The 15,715-nt window shown below is 44.6% G+C and overlaps 1 protein-coding gene across 1 annotated transcript in view; it reads right to left on the reverse strand.

Annotated features, from left to right (window-relative positions):
* IREB2 (iron responsive element binding protein 2) overlaps positions 1 to 7,189 on the reverse strand; it is a 41,335-nt gene extending 34,146 nt beyond the window's left edge. Inside the window, exons 1-2 of the mRNA XM_043983630.1 lie at positions 6,996 to 7,189; positions 4,348 to 4,437 (exon numbers count right to left, since the gene is read on the reverse strand). Of these exons, the coding sequence (XP_043839565.1) occupies positions 4,348 to 4,437; positions 6,996 to 7,014 (109 nt within the window). The 5' untranslated portion in view covers positions 7,015 to 7,189. The remainder of the gene's footprint in view (positions 1 to 4,347; positions 4,438 to 6,995) is intronic.
* Positions 7,190 to 15,715: the final 8,526 nt, after the last annotated feature.

The raw sequence follows: 15,715 nt of genomic DNA on the forward strand, positions 1-15,715 counted from the left end.
AGTTCGAAGCCAGCCTCAGACACTTAACACTTACTAGCTGTGTGACCCTGGGCAAGTCACTTAACCCCAATTGCCTCACCAAAAAAAAAAAAAAAAAAAACCCACAGTAAAATAATACAGCTCTCCCTCTTTAGGTTTTTACTTTTTTTTTTTTGAGTGGGTCAATGAAAGTTAAGTGACTTGCCCAGGGTCACACAGCTAGTAAGTGTCAAGTGTCTGAGGCCAGATTTGAACTCAGGATCTCCTGAATCCAGGGCTGATGCTTTATCCACTGCGCCACCTAGCTGCCCCCTCTCTTTAGGTTTTTGAAACATACAATCTGAGAGAATATAATACTTTTTAGTTGGGATATTTTCATCAGGAAAGAACCTTATCTAACCATAATACGCTAATGAGGAAATTATTATACCAAATCACGTTAAATGGAATAATGCTACAATCTTATTTCATTTCATAATACAGTAAATGCAAGAGGCCTGAGTGCAATGAATACTGCAAACAAGCTTCCTTTAAAACATTTTTTCTTCTGTTCTCCAGTCTTCTTTCCACATCATTTCTTCCTGTTTCCTCCTTCAGTTTTCTGTCTTCCATCATCCTTCTTTCACCCCTTTCCCAAGTTCCTTTCCTTCCTCATTCCATCCTCAACATCTGGCTCCAACTTCCAGGTGACTGCCAAGTCAGAGACTCAAGACTCCAATCAGGAAAGCCAAAGGCCAACATACAGAGTGATGCTGAGGTGTTCCCATGCAAGCCTTTACCGTATGCTTGATTTCCAAGTAAGTTTGACCACCTAGAAAGCAATAATGATTTAATTCTACTCCTAGGTTGCCCTTCATTTCTCTTCTCCCCTCAGGCCCCCACCAAAAAAAGGCAAAAGAAATAGGAAAAAAAAATAAATAAAAACAAACAACAACAACAAAAAAATAGGCAAGGACTATCAAGGTTGAGTGAGGGAAGCACAAGCCCAGCTCTCCTCACCTCCCTACCATCCTTAATCTATGGTGTCTATGAGGAATTGCAAGGCTCTTGACTATGTACATTATCACCAGGAAGTAGATATTACAGGAATTATTACCCCATTTTATAGGAAAACTGGCTCAAAGGACTTAAGTGAGTGGCCCATGGCCAGTAAGTACAGTACTGGAAAGTAAGTACTTATAGCTAGTAAATACTAGAAAGCAAGACTTGAACCCATCTCCTTGACTCTAAGTCCAGCCCTCTCCACTTTGCCACAGTTTCTCATGCTTCTTACTCTACTAACCACATGACACTTAAGCCATGATACAGACATATTACATATCATCACAGATAAGGCTGAAATAGCTTAAGTCTGACCTAAGACACTGCCAAATGAGACCTTTGACAAACAAGTGATTTCACCAGTTCTGATGTATCTCCTCATTTGAAGGGAGATTCCAAAACAGAGTATAGCTGAGGTGCCAAACTCTCAGCCCCAAATCCCCAAGTTCTAACCAAATTAAAATGTAACGCAACGTGTTTTAAACAAGTAAATAGACAGCAGAGATGTTCGTTTATGCTCTAAGTTAGTGGTACAGAGTCTTAACTGTAGATGGATTTTCTAATTTAGAAAACAGATAAGATCAGCAATTCATCTTTATGTGATGGTTTCCAGTCTCCAGCTTTTGTTCCATCCAGTCTGTGAGGCCAACAGCGCTAAGGATCGCTAGCCTTCTCGCAACCTATCTGCCCTTAGTTCCCTCTTCTAGGAGGCCTTCTCCTCTTTCCTCGATCTTTCCTCCACGACAAATGTTGTCCCCATCCTTTTGTTCACATCCCTAGGTCTAATAAAATGGGTTCCCTCTTTCCATCTAATTAAGTCCTCTTGGTAGCCTAGCTTTACTCCACAGAGGCTTCTAAATACTCCTCTTGTCTTTTCATCTACCATAAAGTCTATTGCAGAAACTGCATTTCTGGTTAGAAAGCTAAAATACTACAATTTAATTATTTGCTATATTTACAAAAATTTATTTACTGAATTTACATTTCATAAGTGTTATTGATGCCTTGTTCTCATACCATTCATTTCTGGATACAGACACCCCCATTCCATGCATACCAAATTGAACCTTCTCTTGTAATTAAGAAAAACAACCAATACACACAATGACAAAATGCTACAGAGGTGTCCCTCACCTCTTTATTTTCAGTGGTGTGGGGGCAAGTAAACTAAATCATCAACTCTTTAGAATGGGGCCTCACATTTCTTTGCATGCCCTGGTGCCTTTTAGGGGGGGTGAACACATTTGCTGATTAATGAATTTAATCTCAATTTTGCTTTAATTGGCTTACATTTAGATTAAATTGATTAGGGCTCATACAGGACAAGTGGATACTTGTCCACAGGCAGATAATCACATATCCACAAAGAATCAAACATATCTGATACTAATCCAAAACCATTTGTTAACATTCAAAAAAGCTTTGGGGCTTCTGCTTTGGATTTTTGTAATAGTTCATTATTTTGTTACATTTGAAAGATATTTCTGAATTATTAATGGCCTTTTAAAAAAGTATGCTGTCACGTCAGTTAGTTTTCAATGACCCTTAATGATTCTCAGCAAAGTGCAAGGACAGACTGTAAATGGAGATATTTTTACATAACCAGAAAGGATACTGAACCTTTTAGCATATAGAAGAATCAAATGACTCAAATTATACACATTTAATTCTATATATACTGTTTTAAAATACTTGTTAGACCAAGCAATTTTAGTTTAAAAAAAAAAGTTTTCACACTGAGTTTAATTGCTAGTATTCAGGGTAATCAAAGATCTTTTGTGTCTCCAATCAATTAGAATATTTTGAAAGAAAAATGTACATGTTCTTCCACTTTCTGACACAAATTATTCACAGCAAATGAGAAAAAATAATATAAAATTCAGATGAAATGTGATCACTATACCTTTTGTTTTAGATTTTCGAGCATCCTTTTACTAATGTAAAGCACTCATCAACATTAAACTGATATGCAAATCACTGCAACCAAGCATGTAGGATGTGACATTCTTTGCTTGGTCTGACATTTTACCAATGAATGGTGTTAAAATGACAATGCTGCTTACAGATCACAGGTATGGAGCTGAAAGGAGCCTCAGAGATCATCTAGCCCAACTTCCTCATTTTACAGCTGAGGAAACAGAGGCCCAGAAAGGAGAGCCTTGTTTGAGACCCTGGACAGCTGGCTCTTGTGGCTGGGTTCTCGGGCTCCAAATCTCGAGCACTGCACCCTGCTCTCTCTAAATGGGAGATATTATAAAGTGCCTCAGAATATTTAAATCCCCTCATAAAGCTTGACAAGAATCACTGTACCAGAATGATGCAGCATTCCTGAATAAAGCAGAGTTGGGGGATTTAAATCCAACATAACCTCCAAACAAACCAACAGAAACAATTCTGTTAATTTAGCTAATCACAAAGAACAAATGGGAGGAGCATCCCTCCATGGCCACCTGCCAATGTGCCCGAAATCAGGCCAGCACCATTCTATTTGTCTCCTCTGACTCCACAGAAACCCAGACATGGAAATCCTCTCCCTCCACAGAGCTTCTGTCCCTGGTCTCCTGTGACCCAGTTAGCTTCACAAAGTTTGTGACCACAGATAATACCTGTAACCCGTCAGGTGCCTGGTAAATGCAATCCACTGGGGACTGGGGGGGAGGGGAGAATGACTAAGGAAAGCTATAGACAGACCATTCCAAAACTATGACCCACTATGGAGTAGGTCAGAGTATTCAATTAACAATCATTTATTTATTAAATGCCTACTGTGTGCAAAGGGTTGCGATAGGTGCTGGAAAAATGATACAAACATTAGATAAGATAACCCCTTGCCTGCCCTAGTGCAAAACAAGATTGCAAATGGGAGGAGGGACAGGAAGGCTTTCACGGAGGATGCGGTATCTGAGTTGGGCTTTAAAGGATAGGGAGAAATGGGGGGGGGGGGTTGTTAAACCCTACATTAGTGAGTCACCAGTGTTATCTTCATACGGAAAGCACTGAAGGACAACATGTTGAAATACTTGTCACTGCAAACTTCAAACTTCAGAAATTGAAAATACTCACTTGATAATATAAGCCCACTCAGACTTTTTCCAAAGGCGGTATCCCTTTTAGTAGAAATAGGAGAATTTTTACCTTAACTTGTATTTTTAAAATTGAAAGGTTTATTACCCTTTCTGCAAGGCAGTCTCCAAAAATGATATGTTAAATATCAAGAAAGATACGGTGCATAATTATAATCATGATGGGCATAAGTTCTATAATTTCCTCATCTTAAAAATTCAGGTTATTAAAAATCAAACCCCAAACATCAAAATGTGACATTACCATACTTGGTGCCTCCAAGTTTAGGGAGATTGAAGAACTTGTTGTTTGAATTCTCTTTTAGGGCTTCAATAAAGTCCTCAAAGGCGCTTCCTGGATGGAGAGAAAGGTAAAAAGTGATGTACTTCCTCTTATTGAAAGTGAAATTATTTCCAACCCACATAAGTTGTCACATAAACATTGTAACATTCTGAAGCTGACATCTAGGTTTCTTTTTTTCTTCTTCTTTTTTTTTTTGTTTGCAGGGCAATGAAGGTTAAGAGACTTGCCCAGGGTCACACAGCTAGTAAGTGTCAAGGGTCTGAAGCCAGATTTGAATTCAGGTGCCCCACCTAGCTGCCCCAACATCTAGGTTTCTAAAAAGATTTAGTTCCTTAAAAGAAAATATTACCTCTTTTCAGAGATAACAGCTGAGATAAGACAAGAGATCTGATTATTTTAGTGTTTTAACAAAGACTGACTTGGACATAGGCAATGAGAGGTACGGGCACTTAAGAGAGTCTGGGGAACTTCCCATAGACTAGAAAAGGTAGAAATTACTTTAGCAGGAATTCTAATAATGGAATGAACTTCATTAATCTAAACTTCTGAAACAAAGACTGTCTCATGCTGAAGGCAAAGCCAACTGCCCAGTCACGGTGTAATGGGATCATCCTGCTTGAAGGGATCACCATTTTTCTCCAGCTTCTTAAAGATTAGGAGCTGACTGGTCTCCTTGTTGGTACAAAATATTTGGCGGAGACAGGCAGCTAAGAGCCCACTCTGACACAACGTTCGATACACTTGTCTCCTGGATGCTCACAATCCTGTATGTGAGTAGGTGATCACCCCTATCTGGCAGACGAGGAAGCAAGATGTTCGCTAGGATGCCCAAGATTAGCCACACATCCAATAAAGAAGCGCCTGAAGCCAGGACTTAAATCCAGGTTTTGTGACTCCACAAGGACGCCTCTGCTAAGGGAGAAAACTTGAGTCTTTTGGACATTCATTTTTCATGGCAGGCTGTAACCCCTATGTAGTTGTGCCCTCCATCACTGGCAAACCAGGAACAATCATGACAACATCACAATTCAAACAAAACACAAGGAGGCCTGTACTTCCACCACAGTCCTGCACAAGTCACTTTCCCTCACAAGGCAGGGCTGTTATAAGGGAAGTTGTGTCCCGCTGTCAACCACAGCTAGAGAAATGTGAGTTGTCAGTTTGTGCACCAGCCCAGCTAAATGTGGAAGAGGCTCATCCCTAAGTGATGAATGTATCTGATCTCCTAAGGTGAGAGTCTACATTACTGGAGATCACAGGCCCTTCCAATCAAGTCAACAAACACTAAGCACCTACCACATATGAAGTACTAGATGTACAAAAATTCTTAAAAAGACTGTGTCTGGGCCCTTATTTTCTACTGAGGGGAGGGGGAGGGGGGCAGACTCACAAGTATAACCGAAGGGTTAATGGGGGCAAAGGAGAAAGACAGGAAAAGGGCTTTTTTGGTTTATTTTTGTATGCTCCGCTTAGAAACAGCAAGTGCTTAATTAAGGCTGGGGAACTGGGTATAAAAATTGGGAGAAAGAAGGCGTTAAGATTAAGGGTTGTCTCTCTGATAAGATTTTAAGTTCCTGGAGGGCAGGGTCCGTCTTTGCCTCCTTTTGTATCCCCGGTGCTTAGCACAAGGCCCTGCACATAGTAGGAGCTTCATAAAAGTCTGCTGATCTTGGCTGAATTTGACAAGGGTTTTTGGAGAGGCTCGAAGGGGAGAGCTAGGCGGCGGTGACACAGTGGCATGCAGTCAGGCACATGGGTGACCGGCGCTGAGCAGTGAAGCGGGGCCAAAGGCCGGTCCCTGCCCCCCAGGAGCTCGAAGTCTAACGAGGGCCCAACAACGTGCAACCCCCTAGCCCGAGGACGTCCGCAGCTCGGCGGGGCTTTGGGTGAGGCTTAACCTGAGAAAGACGCTGGCCTCGGAGTCACAAGTTCTGGGTTCAAGCTCAGCCTCAGACACCTTCTAGGTGTGACCCCGAGTGAGTGGTCTTGCTTGCTGCCAGCTTCAGTTTCCCCACCTGTCAAAGGGGGCTAAGAAGAGACTCCTCCCCTGGAGCACCAAACGAGGTGACCCTTGTACACACCCCAAGGTCCGAGATGAATGAGACCAGGGGAGACTGATGGGCTGGCCTGGGGGGAGGGGGCGGGATTAGGTTGTGCCGCCTTTGTGCCCCAGGGGCTGGCTCGGGCAAACACTAGGAGCTTCATAAATGCTTGGAGCCTGACTCGTCTCCCCCGTGGGCCGAAGAAGCCACAGGGGTTCGGGGAAGGGAGGGAAGGACGGAAGGACTGCTGGCCGAGGCCTGCGGGGCAGCTGGAGTGGGCAGAGGGCCGCCCGAGGGCAGGGCCTGCTCCCGGCACCGGGCTCCCCTCCGTCCCCCGGCCCGGACGCGCTCCCTCCCCCGCTCCCCAAGGGGAGCCTGAGGCCGGGCCGGATGGGCCCGGCGCGGCCTGCGAGGCCCGGCGCCCGGAGGCATCGGCGGCCCCCGGCCCGGCTCGCAGAAGAGAGCGTGGTCCGAGCCTGCGGCCCGGGAGCGGCTCGAGGCGGGGCCCGTGCCGGGGCGGGCCGGGCTCGGCTGGAAGACGCGGGGCCGGGGCCGGCGCGGACTGACCTGCACTGGGGGCGTCCATCGCCGGCGACCATATTCTCCCTGCGGGGAGGGGAGGGAAGCGGAGCTGGGGGGAGGGGGGATCCCGGAGGGCAGGGGGGAGGGCCGCGCAAACACCGCGAGAGCTGCCGCCACGGCCACAGCCACGGCCACGGCCACAGCCCCCTCGCGCTCCCCCCCGCGCCCGGCTCCCGCGATACCCTCCGGACGTGGGAACAAAGAAAGAGAAGCGAGCGGGTGAGAGGAGGGGAAAACTCGCGATAAGTACCACGGATGTAATCTCGCGAGCGTTGGGCAAGACCGGGACCAAGCACGCATGCGCCCCTTCGAGGAAGCGTGGCTCTAGGAGCGACCCGTAGCGGAGCCCCGCCCCCGAAGCTCTCAGGCGGCGTCCCGGAAGGACGGGTGGGATGCAGTCTGTTCAGAGGCCGTTGTGGGGCGCTGCCGCCTGCCGGTCCTGGTACAGGCAATGGGTACGCTGTACCTTTGTCGACCTGTCCGGACTCCAACTGCCCCGCGCCTTTCCCTGAGAGGCGGGGCAGTCTGGAGGAGAGCGGGCACTCCGCCCCCCGCCCCTCGAAAACTGTCAAGGGGGGGAGGGGCACTGGGCAAGTCTTCCCGTAGGGGGCCAGAGGAGGAGGGAGGGCACTCCCGGCGTGGGCATGGCCTGGGGAAGGGTCGGGAGGCGGGAGATGGAGGTGTGTGCGAGGCTGTAAGAAGCCGTGTGAGGAAGGACAAGGACCGGATGGGGGGGACTGTGCTTCAGGATATCCCGGGCCCGGCCGAGCCGGGGCTGCTCACGAGCTCCAAGCCCCCTCCAGACCTAACATCCTGCCCACTGGGGAAGGATGGCGAGGGAGCCTTCCCGACATCTATCACCGCCTCCTGGGTGCGAGGTGCCTCGCTGGGATTAGAAATAAAAAGGAAGCGAGACGCGCATCACAAAGTCATCACTAACAACCAGAGGCGTGGGGAAAATTCAGGAAGCGCATTGTAGACTTGGGGAACCGGGAGCCGCCTGTATAGACGCGGCCTCGACCAGCGGGCTGAAGAGTTCGTGTGCTAGCCGAGGAGCGGGGAGGGAGTGGGTGTGCTTAGAAGTGTGTGAGTCACAGCTGTGGGGAGACTGGGGAGTTAGGAGGCTGGTGGGAGAGTCTGGGCCGCGGGCTCTGGCCCCCACTACCATCCTCCTCCTTAGGGTCACTGTGCCTCTCCCTGACGCCTGAAATAGAATTAGTGTTTTTGTCTGTTCTATTGACTTATGAACTTCCTCCTCCGATCAGTTTTGACTTTCCGCCCCCCCCCCCCCCCATAACAACAAAACACAACTAATGCACTTCTGACCCGGCGTATAAATTCATCTCACAACACCGGAAGATTGACCACTAGGTGGTGAACTTACATGGCTACAGTAACTAATGAAACCGTTTGTTTAGTGTCTGCTCTGCACTGATTTCCGTCTGCCGGGAGATATCTATCCTCTTAGGAGAGTTTTGGAAGGATAGGGATATAAAATGAGAAGGCATGGCTGGATTACAGATGGCATGTGGACCGTAGAGGGATTGAATTTCATTGAAATCACAGAATCAAAGTGTGGCATTTTCTCCATGTTGTGAGATTTTTTTTTTTGTAGTTGAGAGAGTTTATAGTAAAAATTCTTTTTTCTTATAGGACAGTCAAAAGTAAAATGACACAGAAATTAATTTCTTTCTTTTTTTTGCAGGGCAATGGGGGTTAAGTGACTTGCCCAGGGTCACACAGCTAGTAAGTGTCAAGTGTCTGAGGTCGGATTTGAACTCAGGTCCTCCTGAATCCAGGGCCAGTGCTTTATCCACTGCGCCACCTAGCTGCCCACAGGAATTAATTTCTGACCACTGCCTTTCTTAATCCTTTTTATCATCTCCCTTCCAGTTGGGTAAAATAGATTTCTACACCCAACTGAGAGTGTTTAAATATTCTTCCCTCTTTGACCAATTTCTATGAGAGTGAGTTCAAGCATTGCCCACCATCACCCCCATTTCCCCCTCACCTGTAAAAGTTCTTCCTTACTCTTTTATGAGATTATTTTCCCCTATTCTTCCTCTCCCCCTTCTACCAGTACATTCCTCTTTCTCACTACTTCATTTTTTTTAGATCATCCCAACTTAATCAACTCACACCCAGGCCCTCTGACTATGCAGACTCCTTCTAACTGCCCTAACAACAATAAAATTCTTAGGAGTTACAGGTATTATCTTCCCATATAGGAATATAAACAGTTTAACTTTTAAGTCCCTTATTTCTCTTTCCTGATTACCTTGTTATACTTCTTTCAAGTCTAGATTTAGGCTCAGGTCCAAAAACATTTAAGAAGCAAAACTATCTCATTGTTCCTTGAGCATTCTTCCTATATATTTATGAAGACCAAACTTATTAAAAGAAAGCCTGATGTCGACAAGCACTTACTATGTGCCAAGTACCGTGCTAAACTAAATTTATATTAGTAAAATGCAAGGCTAAAACGTCTATACTCTTTGACCTAGAGATTCTACAGCTAGTCTTTTTCTTTTTTTTAAAACAGGGTAGTGAGGGTTAAGTGCCTTGCCCAGAGTCACACAACTAGTAAGTGTCAAGTGTCTGAGGTCACATTTGAACTCAGGTCCTCCTGAATTCAGGGCCAACACTTTATCCACTTCACCACCTCACTGCCCCTACTGCTAGTCTTATATCCCCTAGGAGGCCATTGATAAGAAAGTTCTCACATATACACCAAAAGGACAGTATTTTTTTGTGATGACAAAGAGTTGGAAGCAACATATATGTACATCTCTTGGGGAATGACTAAAAAAAAATGGTGGTCCATTAATATGCGCAATGGAATATGACCGTCCTATAAGAAATTATGACTACAGAAAAGCATAGAAAGAGCTACATTAGAAAATTCAGAGGGAAGTGAATCGGGCCAAGAGACTAATACACACAAGGACTACAACAATGTGAACAGAAAACCCCCAAGATCAAAAGTGAAAGGACAAAGGACAAGCCTGGATGTGGGGATGATAGAAGCCACCGCCTCCCCACCCCTTTGCCACAGTGAGCTGTCCTCGGTACAGTACATGAAACATTACCAGACTTTTTCAATGTATTGGTATGTTGCTCTTTTTCCTTTATTTTCGTCTTTAAAAATATTTGTTATAAGGGATGACTCTCCAGGGAGCAAGGGAGAGGGATACTGGGGGGGAGGTGTTGTGATATTAAAAAAAATAACAAAAATGTAAGAAAAGAGGATGCAAGAATAAGTGAAAATAGGTGGGTACAATATTAGCTTTTTCGTGTGTTGTTTGCCACAGTAGCCTCTATGTGGCAGCAAAACACAGCATTATTCCTTTAGGAAATGCAAACATTACAGAGGAGAAATGTGAACCTAGTACAGGCACATTGTTAATGGCATTAGAAACAATGGCCCAGATGTAACCATGTCCTTCATAGTTAAAGCTCAGAAGGCCAGGGGCACCTATTTCAACCCTGCTACTGTCCATCTTTCTAAGCATTTTTGCTTCTTTACACCTCAGCTAGTACTTCTTGCCTCTTTAATGCACTTAGGTATTATTTTGTGTGATACCAGTTTCTGGTATTTCCCTACTATGCTATGAGCTCTTTTTGAGTGGGATTGCTATAGCTAAACTTTGTATCTTCCCCAAGTACTCGCTATGTTTTGATTGCAGTAGGAGCTTATTAAACATTTGTTGACTCAAAATCTGAAATTCTTCTTTGGTAATTGTATCCAGGGCCTATGAAAAGCTGCAATGGTTGGCAGGCGTCCTCAGAAGGTGGAATTGATTTTTGGAAGAAACCAAAAGTTGTTCAGAGCCAAGTTTGAAGCAGCAGTCAGGTGATCAAGTTGGGGTGTATTGTTTCAAGTTAAATGTGGCATGAGTGCAGTAATGAGATAGATTGTTTTGGGTAGCTGCTCGTATACTGGCTCTCAATGAAGATCCAATGAAGGAGTTCAACACATGTTTTGAGCATTGCTAATACCAGAGGAATAAGTGCCTAGCCTCTCAAGGGGGGCAACTTTTAAGGATGTCACATATGTAGATGCACAAGGTCTGATATATCTGCTAAGAAATCCAGTCACTTTATAATCTTACTTCATATGGGCAAGAACACTTCCATTTCTCTTCTGGTTGCTTCTCCTCTCTCTGAAGACCTTTACTTTTTTTCAAGTCTTCTTTAGTCTCTCTTCTAACCTACCTCATCAGTATTTATCTATGCCAAGGAATACATACACACATGTGCATATATAGGAATGTATATATGTGTATATATATACATACACACACACACATATATTCTATAGGGGCAGGTAGGTGGCTTGATGAACCTGAGTTCAGATCTTGCCTTGGACACTTAACAACTGTGTGACTCTAGGCAAGTCACATCACCCTATTTGCCTCATTTTCCTCATCTGTACAGTGAGCTAGAAAAGGAAATGGAAAATCATTCCAGTATCTTTGCCAAGAAAACCCCAAATGAGATCACAAAGAGTCAGACATGACAGAAACAACTGAACAAATACATATTATGCACCTACATAAATATGCGTTATATATGTATGTATACATATACACACATCCACATTGAGTTCGGTCGTTTTTCACATACACACATTTATATGAATATAGATTGTCTATGTATTATTTCTTGACATGGATATACTTTACTTCCCCCTGTTACTCAAATGGGGAAGGGGCACGTCCCTTAGGAGGAGGGAGGAATTCGCAGACATCTCAGTGCTGGCTAAACACAGAGTCACAGCTTGTGAGCTGGAAAGACCACCGGGCTTAGAATCAAGAGACCTGAATTTGAATACAAGCTCTGACACTTCCTAGCTGTGACTGAGGCTAAATGGCTTAACCTCTCTAAGGCGGGTGAGATCTGGAGCTCCCAGGGCCCTTAGAGAACAACTAATCCAATCACCTCATCTTACAGAGATGTGGAAACTGAGGCCCATAGAGGTTAAAGGACTTGGCAAGTATCATATTAATAGGAAGTGACAGGGACTTAAACCAGCCCAGAAATGCTCATTCCAGCCCAGCACTCCCTATCTTTGGCCTGAAGGAGAAATAATACCATACTGGAAGATCTCATTGATCCTGAGGGAAAGCAAATACTGGTTTGGTTCACAGTTGACTATTTCTGGCATTAGAGTTCAGGCCAAAATACTGTATCCTAGGAACAATTTAAATCCTGTAAATGCTCTCTAACACAGTTCACTTTGGCACTTCCTGCTGGGCTACAAGACGGATTTTTTTTTAACTAACAGATGCAGATGTTACAGAGAGGACTGGGCTTTTCCAGAAACTGTCACATTGGATCAGGTTTACTCTGAGGCATCTCTCGGCCAGACTAGTTGTTGACTATGAATGGGACAGAAAGATGTCCAGAGGTGTTCTTAGCAACCTGAGAGTGAAGTTTCTCAGTCAGCTCCAAACAGATGGTTGGGGGCTTGGCTGGACTATTAGGATGCTGGCAAGCTCCTGGACCTCCTGTGCTTAAGTGAGTGTATCGGGTTCTGCCAGGAAATGCCACCATCTGATGTACCAGCTGAGGCTCACCATGCAATCATGGGCTCTGAACATTGGAAGGAAACTCCAATGTTGGCTAGCGTGGGGTTTCTTAAACTTTTCCCCCTCGTGACCCCTTTTCACCAGAGAAGTTTTCACTTGACCCCGACCCCAGATACACAGGTGTATCAAATGGGCACATATAACCTTTTACTGTTGCCAATTTTTTCATGACCCCCACATTCAGTTACGCGACCCCCTATAGGGGCGAGACCCACTGTTGAAGAAGCTTTGGTCTAGTGCAAGGAGTCCTCCCTGTTGCCTTCTAACGGCCTCACCCTGAGCAATGGCAGCCATAGGGAACGCCTGATCCATGGAGACCTCCAGCTCTGCTGCGGAGGAGCTGTAATGGTCACAAGGTCAACTCTACATGGAACCTTGGCCAGCCCCTTCCTCTTATTGTTGGTGACTGTGGTAGTTATGAGACAAGTGGAAGCCGGGAGAGGTGAAGTGACTATCAGCATAAGTACCTACTAAGGGCCCTTTGGATACAAACACAAAAGGGAGACAGAAGACATATTCACAGATAAGAAAGTTCAAGGTCCAGGCAACAGAAATACAGAGTGATGGGGGCGGTATGCACCAACACCTGGGAGAATCAGGGAAAGTCTCCCGCGGTGCCGCTCAAGCGGAATCTGCCCTCTGGTGCCTGGTCCCCCCCCCCCCATGTTCTCTATTGTTCCTTGTTCTGCCCTCTGGTGCTACACAGAATAAGCTTAGTCCCTTTTCCATATAACAACCCTAGAGTTATGAGTGAAAATGTCTTCTTTAACATGAAAATTGTGGCAGGGGGGGAGGGGGTGATATAGACCGGGGCGTCACAGAAGTACCAGCAATGAGGGTTAGAATAGAGCTTTGTGGATGTTAGAGCAGGAAGACAGTCCTGGAAAGAGACCATAAGGATTTCCTAAGGAGAACCTCCAGACTTTGCCATCTGCCAGGTGACTAGCAGACTAGAAGACTAGTCTCTAAGGTCCTCTGAATCTTCCCTGGGTGCTATGCCCTCCAGACCTGGGCACTGCCATCTGATCTGCTGCCGCACTGTAACCACCACACCTTAGGCCTTCTGGGACTTATTGTCTTCATGGGAAGATGCATGAGGTGCATTTCTGAACTTGTCTTCGTTGTCTTCCCCATTAGAACACGTGCTCCTCAAGAACAGGGGTCGCCTCATGTTTTCCCTTCGTCGTCTTGGCACGTGGTAAGCATTTAATAAACAAGTGTTCATTCTTCCATTTATGGAGTCCAACACCTTCCTTTACAAGTAGAGATCGGATGCCCTTAAGGACACATTGTGTTATGGTGGGATAAAGACACTGAGTTTCATCCAAACAAATTATTTATTTAGCAGTGCATGTGGTTGCAGAAACAAATCAGGTCCAAGGCTCTTGGTAGCCAAGGACCTAGAACCTTGGTTTCTACATAGTTTATGTTCAATTTGGAGGGAGTAAAAAAAGGAAAAACAGGATTGCGACAGCTGGTTTCTTACTGGTGGAGGGGATTAGGAGACACTGAGGTAAGAGGAAAGGGGTAGTCTTGTGACATTCCTTATGCTGAGTGACCTTAGGAAGGAGGAGTAATCTTGTGGCTTCTTTAAATGCCTGTCACTTACAAACATCTGAGACTGAGCTATTAATGTTATTTTTAATATAACATTCCTCCTTTTGATCCTGGGGGTTCTCAATCTCCAGGATCACTTATTTAATCATTTTATCTATGTAATGATTGGAATGACGCCACCTACTGGAGACTTGCTGTGGGAAAGCTCCACCATGAGGAAAATGCCTCAGAGGCATTGTGGCTTTTCCTTGGCGTCAGGAAATGACGTTTGCTCATGGGTGCTGTCTATCAAGGCTACCAGCCAATCAACTTGAGGAGCCTCCTATGGTCTGGGAGGAGACAGGAAGGAGGAAAGGGAGCCTCCGCAGAGAGCGCTGGGCTTTTTGGCTTCCTGACTTGATGGTGGTGGCGGCAGAGGACTTCACAGGAAATTTGAGGAAAGATAGGAATGCCAGGCTGTTAGAATTCTGTTCTCAATCTTTTTCTTTCTATTTTCCAATAAACCCTTAAAAACCTAAACTCGTTTTATCAGTGATTTTTAGTCAGTTTCCCCCAAACTGGGGGAACAGATTAGAATCCACATTTAGAATCTTAAATTACACATCTATTAGAGATTTCTGGACAGAATGATAGTCTACCTTAAGGAGCATCAAAGTGTGGGGTGAGAAGCATGAAGAGTACAGAGTCATATATCCTTTAAGGAGACAGATCTTGTTAAATAGACTCTATAGGTAAACCAAGTCAGGCTACAGACCAAACTATCTAGAGGGCTCATCATGGACTAATTTAAGAAGGGAAATTTATGTCACCAAGGTAACCAAGAAAATTCAGCAAAAATAGACACCATGAAACAAAAAGGCTGAAGCAATACAATAACAAGTATCAATATTAAGTAATATTACCCACTCCTAATGTCCATCTAATCAACACATTTCATTTTGAGACCAGATGTCCTATGGAGTGGTCTGGTCCCTGGAAGCATGTCATCATGGACATTCTGGAATAGGCCTCATTCTCAGGGCAACTCTGAAGAGGGATCCTCCTAGTAGATCTGCTTCTGTCACTAGAGATTTTGGGGTAATTCTGCTAAAATCTGCCAGTAACAACTCAATACAATTTACTACAGATTTGGTTTTCTAATTACTAGTTTAAATGTGGTGAAATCCAGTTCATATCTTATGGTTCTAATCCTATTAATGACAGACCTATAAAAACATCAAATTAGGAACCCATAATTCACCTGAAACTTTAGAGAATTTCAGTTTTTACATACCATTTGCCATTTCTGTCTTTACCTAAACCCTCTATTTGATATAGACAATGCCATTGATAGGCTGAAGGAAGAATTAAAAGAAATCCACAAGGGTCTGACTTAGAAAATGAGCCCTTCTGTCTCTTAAAATTATCAGGCAGAGACTTCAAAATTAGAAAAAGATGATTTAAATTTTCTTTACAATTAATGCAATTTTATACATAAAAGTCTTAATCCCATTTTGAGAATTTGTTAGTAAAACATACTCAAGGCCTGTATATCTAATTAGGAACATCTTTGAAACC

The sequence above is a fragment of the Dromiciops gliroides genome, chromosome 2 (genome assembly GCF_019393635.1).
Source record: "Dromiciops gliroides isolate mDroGli1 chromosome 2, mDroGli1.pri, whole genome shotgun sequence".
NCBI classification, from domain to species: domain Eukaryota; kingdom Metazoa; phylum Chordata; class Mammalia; order Microbiotheria; family Microbiotheriidae; genus Dromiciops; species Dromiciops gliroides.